We start from the raw sequence: 11,303 nt of genomic DNA on the forward strand, positions 1-11,303 counted from the left end.
TGTAACTTTGGATTTTTTTCTTCCTCATTAATAAAACCCTTCATTTAAAAACTGCATTTTGTGTTTACTTGTGTTATCTCTGACTAATGTTTAAATTTGTTTGATGATCTGAAACATTTAAGTATGGAAAACATGCAAAAAAGTAAGAAATCAGGAAGGGGGCAAACACTTTTTCACACCACTGTATATAAATCAACAGGTGATTTCCGTCTTTTAGCAAAATCTTCACGCTGTAACCTGTGACAGGCTGTTATGACACTACAACTATCACGCATTCACATGTACGTAGTTTTTTGTTGAGCCACGAGCGTCACGTAGGTTTACATTACAAAAGGTTTATGACAAAACCACTTGACGACATCGACTCCCGTGTGTTGCACAGGAGAGAGGAGAGGGAGAGACACTGTGCTGCTGCTGCCAGAGGAGCCGCTGAATGAGTTCCCTCTGAGTGGTAACTCACTAAAAGAGTCTGAGAAGTCCGGGGCTGTTCATAAAACATTCAGGACCCCACAGTTTATTCGACACTACTGAAGCTGCTCCTCTTTTTGTAACCACTGCGGAGTCTGTAATAATTTCACTTTCAGCCATGCTTGTTGTTGCCATGCCATAACAGTATGACATCAATATCAACAATTTCGAAATATCGTATCACAATATGAATTTTTCATATCATATTAGAAATTATACCGGTATTATCGTGAATGAGATGACATGGCACACCCCTAATATCCAACTCAATATGCCTTACAAAAAGCCTCTTGGATAATAAAAGTCCGTCATAATGGATTTTTGCTAAGTTATTCATTTAATCTGAAAAACAGTAATATTACATCTACTTTAGCGTTTCCATCGTATTGGCAACAAATTTGGTATACAGCCTATAATTGGGCAAGACCAGTCTAAAAACATGGCTGCCATCATTAAAAAAATCACCGCAAAGCTCTGGGCTGAGCAGGAAATAGGTTCTAACTCACTGACCATTTGTCAAACCATTATATTTTGCTAGATATCTTCAGTCACTGTCCGAGAATAGGCCGGCAAAAGCCTTTAAAACCTGATACATGGGGAGCACCACAATGCCAAATCTCTAAACCCTGTGGACAGAATTTGACCAACTTTGGCACACAAATGTTGTTTCACACTCAAATTCTCTTTGAGCAATAATGATTTATCTCAGTGGAGACATCCTGCACTATGTTCTAAACGTACATATCAAGGTATGTGTGGGGCCAATTCTTAAAGCATGTGTGCATCACATATTGGTTCATAACTTAACCTGAACTTCAAAAATCTAAGTCAAAGCACATTGACTATTCTTTAGACATACAGTTAAGTATTATATCTACCAAATAGAGGCTTAGTGATTGGTATCCACATGTCGAAGTGCCCTTGGACAAGACAGACGAGTGCCTTGCATGGTAGCTCTGTCACCATCTCTGTGCGAGCGTGTGTATGAATGGATGAATAAGAGGCCAACTGTACATAGCTTTGTTTGTTAAAGTAGAGAAGCACTATATACTGTAGATTAGTGATATGTTGAATGAATTTTGGTGAACATATTTTAAGCATTTTACACGAGTGCTGTTCTCTAAAGTTTCTTCTTACAAATCAGATTTGACAAATAAAAGGTTTGAAGCTGGAATTGTAGCTTGCGCCTGTATCTTGATTATTTTTTTGTACATTTTAAGAGATGCAGTTGTGTTTAAATGCTTACTCCTGTGTGTGATAAAGCTTCTCTATAGAATGTAATATACAGTAATTATCTCTCACCTGCAAGTATGTCTCCAGGGCCACCCACATGCTCCAGTCTTTGAGGTTCTTGCCGCCCTTGGCGTACTGCTCTGCTCGGTTGTTTCGATTTTCTGCAGTCAGAGCTCCATGAGCCTGCATTGAACAAGAATGAATGATATGAATGGTAAACAAAGGAATCCCAGTTGTCTTTTGTAACATCTATTGATATGAAAACATGTTACTACACATGTTAAGACCAACTTTTCCAATAATTGGTCTAAGTTTATTGTCAACAAAAAATGAAAATAATTCACTCCACCTTTGCCCTGTTGAGACCAAACAGCTCCTCGTGCACGTACACTGACCACAGGTTGCATGTACACTCAGTGGTATGTGGTCGGAACTCCCAGCAGGCTCTCTGTTGGTTGTGTCCCAGTTCATGGATGGGCCCCCACATGCCTTTGGTCCTAATTTGCTCAGGGTTGACCAGCACAGGTGCTGAGCATTTTTGTGCCATGACAGGATAACCTGCATGCATGAAACCTGAAAGGATAAAAATCAGGAAACCAAACAGTGTTATCAGTGGATCTCCAGTGTTCCATATCTGTGGTAGAGAAATATAGTCGGACGATATATTTTAATTCAAGTACATGCTTTCAGAGCAAAGCATAAAAACACTGGCCTCATATTAGCATTTGTTGTTGTTACTAAACTCCTAATCCAATTAGTAATTTTAAGCTCTTTAAATTCCAACAGTCTGCCCACAGGCTCCACTGCTTTGTTTAAAGGTTCTGTATGTGAAATTTAGAGCACGAGCCCTGTGGATAACAGCATCCTTAGCATTCGCCAATACTGCCTATACCCAGGGCCAGCAATGATAGTGCCAACTCTCCAGTTCCTCCTGGCTAACGCTGTTAGCTGTTGTTAGAGCTGTTTATGGAGTAAGGACCGTTAGCTGTTAACCACTGGCTCAGCCACCTACATGTTGAGAAACGTGTGCAGGCTGGCTAATTTGAAATGATGTGTTTTGGTGAATTGGAAACTCTTGATTGATGTCTGTGTATTTGTGTTATATCTATGATAGACTGGTGACCTGTCAGTGGCATACCCTAGCTCTCAGTCATTGTGAGTTAGGACAGGCTTCATCTTTGTGAGACTCTCAACAGGATAAACTAATAAGAAACAGGCATATAAAGTGTTTAAGTCAAATGAACTTACCATGGGAAATCTGCACATCTGCTACAAAGCGTTCTTTGCGAGGAAATTTGTGTGGTATAACAGCCAGGTCAGCCATGGTCCTCATGATGTCATCCCAAAGCGCTGCCACCTCATCAGGGCGATCCAGGTTCCGAACAACATCTGATGGGACTGTTAGGATGATGTTTTCCATCTCCAGCTCTGCCCAGGGTGCAGGAGCTGTGCGCAGCACTGACCAATCGGCAGGTGTCGTCACGCCTGAAAGAACAAAGAGATGGGTGCATTCAAAACTGAGCGACAAACTATTTTGTTATTCCACAATTATTTTTTCAGTTTAGTTTGAGGGAACCTTTTCTACATTTTTAAAGGACACCTACTAAACTGAAATTGTTTCACTTAAATTGTCCCGACACACAAGTGATGTTTGATGAGAACTAATGAGATTACATTAGATGTTGAACAAGATTTTCTTACTTGGACTCCCCAAAATCCCAAAACAACCATATGTATCCCTACAGGCTTGTCATTTACTCACATCAGCAGACACAAACCACAGTGTCACCCTCAACAGACTCACCAGATTTATAATATGGCGCAGGTACAGCCATCTGCACTGTGATCTCTACCCCATCCAGTTTTGTTTTGGGTGGAGCCACCACGTAGATGAGTCCCCCCCACAGGTTCCACACCTGCATCATCTCTGAGGTTACTGGGAATCGCTCATGAACACACGGTGCTCTCTTCAGCACTGCAGATTTGAGACAGTCTGTTTGACAGCCTATCTGGATCTGAGGAAGACATAGAACATGTGTTAATGATCGTGAGTAGGCCTGGGTGGTTCATTATGCTTTTATAACCTTCCTGACTCAATTTTGTGTACAGCACCTTCCAGTCCTTGTTGACGATCTCCGCTGGCAGGGCCATGTAGGTCTTCATACCAGGAGAGAGGTAGAGACCTGTACTGAACCACTCCTCCCCTCCTGACACACACAGACACAGCAGCAGCAAAAATTACACTCAGTCATGTTTACTTGTATATAATATTTTCCAGATACATTTCACCATTCTTCTTCTTAACAGTGACTATGTTTACATGCACACAATATTTTGACTTTTTCCCTTATTCCAAAAAGGACAACATTCCTGCTAAGCTGTTGACATGGCTAATCCGGTCTGTAGATAAGTGCACTGTAATATTTTACTGCAACAGATTGAATTCAGTTTTGCGCGCAAATTATGTTGATGAAACACAATACTATTTAGCCCACAGGATGAGCTCATAAATAGCTCATGACGACGAGGTCTTACCTGCTGTGTCAGCATCTATCTTGATCTTGTGGTTGTAGACAACTGACATCATGGGGTTTTGCTTGATGAGGTAGGGCAGGAGGGCATCAGGATCTGGGCAAGCCTTATACACCGCTGGCCCCAGAGTGAGGAGCATGTGGTCTTTGGGATTCTTCACGGGACACTTGTCACACACCTTGAAAGAAAATGCATCATCAGAGATGTTGCAGTGACAGTTCTGTCTGGTTGTCAGCTTTGTGCTGTTCTACTGTTCTATATTTTATAAAGTTCTTATGTCATTTTGTCTACATACCTGTGGCATGCCTGACTTAGTCAAGATGTCAGTGAGGGAGGCCACAACCTGTTTATAGGAGGGGCAGTCATGAGCCTCCATTGTCAAGTAGGTGGCACAGTCCTGGCCCAGCTTTTTAAGGTTTTCCTCCTCCTGTTTGTTGAGTTTCTCCCCCTGGGTCACATGACGGGCAAAGCGGTGTAGAAGGTGGCGGAAGTAGTAGTTGTCTTTGATGGCCTGGCTTGGCACAGGGGCCTTGTAGGTCCCTCCTTTGATCATTGCACCCAGCAGGCTCAAGCCCATTGGGTTCAGGATCTTGTTTCCTGAAAGACATTCCAAAAAAACCCAGGCTGATCCACTGTGTTTTATTATTCAGACTTGTTTTTAGGGTGGGACTGGTTAGGTTATAAGAACTTTTAGATTTAAGTTTATGTAGGTGTGTTACATCAAACAACAGGTTTCTTGTGGTTGGTTTGTTGCAGAGCCAGCTATGTCTATGGCAAATTAGCCCAGGGCTTGTCTGACTCATGGTCAATGTCATTTATGGGCCATTGGTCAGGATGACATTCAGCATCTCCAAATCTGAGGCCATGGTTCTCTGCCAATGCGTTCAATTATCCTGGGGTCTTGCTCACGAATGAGAGTAGAATAGAGCGTGAGATGGATTGGTGGTCTGGCGCAGCTTCTGCAGTGATGCAGGCACTGCGCCAGACCGTTTTGGTGAGGAGGAAGCTGAGTCGGAAGGTGAAGTTCAGCTTTAGAGATAGGGTAAGCAGCTCGGACATCCAGAGGGAGCTCGGAATAGAGCCACTGCTCCTTCGCATTAAAAGGGGTCAGTTGAGGTGTTTCCAGCATCTGATCAGGATGCCTCCTGGGCGCCTCCTGTTAGAGGTGTTCTGGGCACGTCCCACTAGTAGGAGGCCCTAGGGCCAGAACACGCTGGAGGGATTATATATCTCATCTGGCCTGGGAACACCTTGGGGTCCCCCAGGAGGAGCTGGAAATTGCTTGGTGCTTGGGACAGGGACATCTGGGGTACTTTGCTTGGTGAGCTGCCCCCATGACTCAGCCCCGGATAAGCGGATGAAAATAGATGGATTGAATAAGCCTACAAATACTGTATTTTCAGAGGATATCACAATAAAGCAGTGGCTCTCAAGCTAAGCTTTTTGCCCCCATGTGCACAAATATATTCCAGGTTGCCTGAGTATGCATTTGGTACAGGATTCTGAATCTTTTAAGACAATATTCTATGAAAAAGTATCAAGAAACATATTTGGAGTAAAAGTGTCATTTAGAAACATACTGACTTGTCCGTGATATAATCAAGCATCATTCAAGGGCTCCAAGGCTAAAAAAATAAAAAGCAATACAGTGCTAGATAGCACCTCTAATGGTTCATATAGCACTGTAACACTGTTTAAAAGATGGGTCCCATACAGCATTAAAACAGGTTCCCCTTATGATGATGAGCTAAAGAACTGCTTTTGTGTTCTTCTAGGACCATTTTTGTTTAGAGTGTAGCCATTTTCAGCAGCAAGTTACACTGGCTTCCTGATGTTGGTTTGCTGCTATGCACCTTTGGCTTGGCACGTTCAATGACTCACACTAACACAGCCCCTGGATCCAGATAAGTCATGTCATGTGGGCCAGGACCACACAGTTCCCCAGGCTGTTCACTCTACAGTTTTTCTGCGATGTCCAGTGCCTCAGTCGACCTGCTGCCCAGTACTCTGGCCTCTCTGCAAATGTATTCTGCTTCCATTAAACAAACCAGCCAGCACCTTCTTTGCATGCCTGTATTTGGCACCTTCCTCTGCAGCAACTACACCAACTCCAGTGGTCATAATGCTGGGGCGCCACAAGGGAGGACTATTTCACCAGGTTTATTTACTCTCTACACTGAGGAATGTCGCAGCAAGACATCTGATCATGATACTATTAAATTTGCTGATGGCATGGCATTCGTGGGTTTGATGCCTTGACATTGATGTTTGTTTGTTGTCAGTGTTATTAAAGTTGCGATAGTAATATTAAAAAAATCTAACCAATCTCGTCATATCTACTTCAGCTGGTTGTCTCTTTTTGGCATCAGTACACTCCTTCGAAACTACTTGTTGGGTGGTTAATTTCCAACATGATGAAATGTTCCAAACCAACAATCCAGCATCCACCTTACAATGTGGTCATGTCGTATAAACTTCTATTTTTTGAGCATCTAGCCTGCAATCTCTACAGGCATCAAGACAGCCAACTCGGTCTCCGTCCCTCAGTCCCCCTGTATTCTCTACCTGCACTGTCACCCCTTTGTCCATCTCTGTAACAACTCAGTCCAATGGTTTCTCTGGAGCATATTTCCCTGTTAATCTCAGCCAGCACAGCAGCTCAGTCTTTCTGGTCATCTGCAGTCAAATTTATGTAACTTAAGAGCTCCTGTGCTTAATTTGTATACACCTCCCTGCAGTAACTCTATAGAGTCTGGCAAATCCTCAGTTTCCTGGGCCTGTGTTTACCAGAGGCTGTTTGTCTTGAACAGGTCATATTCAAAGCTTTCAAGCATGTTTTTTTATGTGTTTCTCAGTTCAGTCAAGAACACTTTAGTCAAAGAAAACTTCCATTTGCAGTATTATATTTGGCTTTATGGCTCTGTTCTGGGGCCTCTCTGCCTTTCCTCGGGCCTACACAGAAAGCCTCTTCCACGTGCCTACATGGAAAGCCTAAGGTGGGGAGAGCACACCTGTCTACCCTTCCATGTGCCTGCATGGAAAGCCTGAGGCAGGGACAGCAGCAACAAAGACCAAACAGAAATGAGACTGATAGGTCAAACACAGCATTACAAGGAGGAGCTGGGGTGGAAGCAGGTTGTAAAGCGGCTTGCAGAAGAAACAGCAACAGTAGACAGGCCAGAGCAGTTTAAATAGGGCGCCCTGAATGAGTTTGCCAATTGGTTGCATAGAAAGGAATCATGTGATCTATCAGCTGACTGACTCCCTTCCATCAATCAGCTGCTCCATCAGTTGATTGGGCTGTTTGAGATCAGCTGATGTTGCTGGGATGTGAGCTTTCTGTGCATTAGCCCATTTGTAAGGTTTTTATATCTACATTTTGACCCCTACACCCCAACCCCTTATTCCTGCTTATTCCTGTTTACCATCCTGTGCTCTAGTACATCGTTGCTTTCTGATGAAAAACACGTATCTCCACTTTTGACGATTTTGACTTTCTACAGTGCATGGAGTGTCCATAATATTCCCTAGCAACCTTTAGCGTTGGATATCCAAATGACCAATGGAAAGACGTCTATTACATCATCTATTCAACACGTATCTCCATTGGGTGTCAGAAGTGTCCATCAAAGCGCGTAAAAAGTCAAAATCATTCAAAGTGGAGATACATGTTTTCCATCGGACAGCGACGGCATGCTACATTGTACTTGGCAAGGTAGAATTCATTCATTTTAAGCTGTGCATCATATGAGCCATTGCCTAGTACATTATCACACCAGCATGAGCACGTAGACAGTAGCATCTGGAATATGCTTAGCATGCATTATATTATATTATCATGGAATGAACTGGGCACGATGTAATAAAACTGGTGGTGCATTACCATACCTGGAAATTCTGTTAATACATTTTTCTCACGGTGACATTGAGCCCAGTACCAGGCATGTCCACCAATCAGCAGGCCTCCTCCCTCTGCCACGAACTCTAGGATTTCCTCTGCTCGTTTATCGCTGCACACTGAACACACATACACACTCAGGTCTTTCCTGAAGGCTGTCTTCTCACATTGCAACCCCGAATTGCTGAGATTGTTGAGGGCAATTTTCCCTTCCACACCAACGACGCCCTGCCGGCCTTCATCCAGCCAGTGGATGGCATTTTTCCAAAATGGAGCCAGTGACTGTAATAAAATTTTGACAAGGAAAGCAGTAGTTTGTAAATCATGTAAAAAAAGATTTAGCACACATCTCGTTATTCAGCACACTGCAAATATCCAGCTGCTGGTGGCCAGAAGTTACAAAATCAATTTGACCTATAAAGACAGAAATTCTAAAATGTGAGTGAATTTAATGTTAACTCTACCTCTCGTCCAATAAATCCCTCATGAGTGACCATAATGACTCGTCCCTGCCCATAGTAAGTTCCTGCAATGAAAGCCTGTCCACTCTCATTGGTACCAATGGGGAAGGCAAGGGGGCCGTGGACCAGGACTTCAGAGGATATCGCACTACCCTGGAGGTCAAATTCTTTAATTCCCTGAAGTAAGAACTCCAAGTCATCCTCAAAATTCTTTCCAGTCCTATTTTTGAGAGGGTAAAGAGGGAGATAAGATAGGTGTAGAAGACAAACAGGAAAAATGTTGGTACGTGGAATCGGGAAGGATGCAGTTATGGTTTATGGGACTATGCCACAAACAGCCTTGTCATAGTTATAATGATATTATTATTATAGTAACTATACTATAATTCATCATATAATGTTATTTATTCAACTTTATTTTATCAAACTTTTTTATTACTTTATTTAAAGTTGTCAAGTTTGGAAAGTCAGACCTTTTTAGATGTGCAATAAAAGAGAAGTACAGGATAAACTCACACTACAGCCATCCAGGAAGATGGGATCGAAGGGTAGACAGGCAGGCACTCCTTCACACCTCTGTGCTCAGAGAAGTAGATCCCTGCCACACCAGAAACCTTATTCCCCACAAACATCAGCAGCGTGTTCTCCTTAGGGTGACCTGCAGCCCAGCTCCATGCCTGTCCCCCGATCAGCACTCCTCCTCCAGCTTTCATAAATGCCACCAGCTCCTTTGCGTGTGGACCAACGCTGTAGGCATCTGTCACATACACACCAAGCCCCAGTTTGTCACTGAAGGATCCCACAACTTTGGCTTCATAGCTGGACTTGCTGAGGTTATCAGCGACTGCCTTGACTTTTTGGCTGGTTCCAACAGACATATTGTTGGATCCATCTCCTCTCAGCCAGGTCAGAGCGTTCTCTAACAGATCAGGAAAGGTGGTCATGTAGCCCTCATGACCCATGACCACAATCCGTCCACGGCCGTACAGAGAGGCGGCCATCAGGACCTGGCCTTGGCTGTTCATTGCTAAAGGAAAGGCATGGTCTCCAATCAGCACTAGGTCACTGGGTTCACAGGGGGTACGGAGGTCCAGCTCTTTCAAGCCTCTCATCAGGGCGATGTAGGCCTCTTCATGAGGATTTTCAGCAGGCTGGTGGGCCATGGTGAGAAGGATCGATGCTCTGAAGGTTGGATGAAGAGGGCGGAGAGCAGAGTGACAGAAACAGGTGTGTTAAGTCAGATGTAAGTTGCGTTAGTGAATACAGTTAAACCTTGATGTTGTGTCAGTTAGTTGTCCTGTGGGAAAAGAAAGAGCTGCCAGAGATTAAAACAAAAAGCAATGTACTACTAATGGCTAGTGTGTTATACTTTTATACCAATTTATTCAGAGACCAAAAGTCAATCGGCTGCTGTCCACCTGTTGTCACCAGAGCCAGAAAATAGTTAGCAGGTTTTCATTACAACCAAACACAACCAAAAAGCACAAAGTTATTCTTGTCTTTACCTGAAAGTCAAATTGTCCTTCTGCTTGTAGACAACAGCTTTCCAGTCAGGCGATCCACCAAGGACACTATCTGACAAGAGAGATGAGAGAATATAAATGAGGGTGAGAACAGGTTTGAGTACTTCAGGGGAAATCACAATAGGAGGACGGACTTCACAGAGCACAACCCAGTGGTGGGCTTCTAATGAAGGCCAAGATCAGACATCGATGTAGCTTTAAGACGGGATGGCAACACCTGTCTGTCAACATTTTCAGCGTGTGAATGTTTCACTGGTTACACATGTGGTTTTGGAAAGAGATACACCCTGAATAAGACTGTATAAAAAAACCTGCCTATCCAGTTGGTGTGTCAATATTCATGAGGGCACAACACAACATTGTGGCTGTAAAATAAACCAAGGAGCTCATCTGTGTTTTTGTTACTTAAATGAACATATGACTATTAAAACCATTAGTCAATTGATTAAATGATAGTCTAAGAATATCATCTTTCATATTGTTTATTGTGAACACTGCTGTCTCCTCTTTAAATGCCAGTGTTTGTATCTTTATTTTTCAGACAATTAACACGTTATAAAAGTTATTAACAATGAGAATGTAACATGCAGCCTAAGCACCATCAATAATGCAATAATAATAATAATAATAATAATAAATAATGCAATGTAATGCAATAATAATAAAATGAACAAACCAAAGTATACTTCTACACAAAAAGTTTTTCTCTAACTAAACAGCCAACATGAGTTACAAAACATCGCCATCCTCTCATGGAGAAAAAATGGACACAATATACATATCGAAACACTTAACATTTTATATCACTAGACAGTAATAGGAAAAGATAACAAAGAGGTACTTCCTCCAATAAACAAACTCATGTGCACAGAAGCATCTCATCCAAACCAGTAAGTGCATAGCTTGTGCATTCATCATCTTGTCCTATTGACCCAAATGCAATCTGCTGTGGTATAACTGTTTTCAGCGGCAATCCAAAATGAAAATCAGCAGAATTCTGCATGGGTTTTTTGTCATAGACGATATTCATTTATGACTAGTCCATACCCATTGGTAGCTTTGTCACCTTCTACCTATGCCAATCTTCAATGCCTATGTGCAGTTTCACATAGATTGACCACGTCAGTGAGTAGAAAAACGTGGGACAGACAGAATGTTTGACTGACAGAATGACACACTGACAGTTTC

General features: G+C 42.7%; 1 protein-coding gene across 4 annotated transcripts in view; it reads right to left on the bottom strand.

Annotated features, from left to right (window-relative positions):
- Window positions 1-11,303, bottom strand: part of LOC126396755 (TRPM8 channel-associated factor homolog) — a 16,640-nt gene that overhangs the window by 2,513 nt on the left and 2,824 nt on the right. For 2 of the 4 annotated variants that reach the window (XM_050055040.1, XM_050055049.1), the window contains exons 2-12: window positions 10,098-10,167; window positions 9,109-9,774; window positions 8,596-8,812; window positions 8,122-8,413; window positions 4,529-4,830; window positions 4,237-4,411; window positions 3,814-3,908; window positions 3,506-3,716; window positions 2,950-3,186; window positions 2,051-2,274; window positions 1,771-1,884 (exon numbers count right to left, since the gene is read on the bottom strand). In XM_050055040.1, the coding sequence (XP_049910997.1) occupies window positions 1,771-1,884; window positions 2,051-2,274; window positions 2,950-3,186; window positions 3,506-3,716; window positions 3,814-3,908; window positions 4,237-4,411; window positions 4,529-4,830; window positions 8,122-8,413; window positions 8,596-8,812; window positions 9,109-9,774; window positions 10,098-10,167 (2,603 nt within the window). The remainder of the gene's footprint in view (window positions 1-1,770; window positions 1,885-2,050; window positions 2,275-2,949; window positions 3,187-3,505; window positions 3,717-3,813; window positions 3,909-4,236; window positions 4,412-4,528; window positions 4,831-8,121; window positions 8,414-8,595; window positions 8,813-9,108; window positions 9,775-10,097; window positions 10,168-11,303) is intronic. The other 2 variants (XM_050055066.1, XM_050055057.1) reach the window with 1 other exon arrangement.

This window comes from Epinephelus moara, chromosome 2 (assembly GCF_006386435.1).
Source record: "Epinephelus moara isolate mb chromosome 2, YSFRI_EMoa_1.0, whole genome shotgun sequence".
Lineage (NCBI taxonomy): Eukaryota > Metazoa > Chordata > Actinopteri > Perciformes > Serranidae > Epinephelus > Epinephelus moara.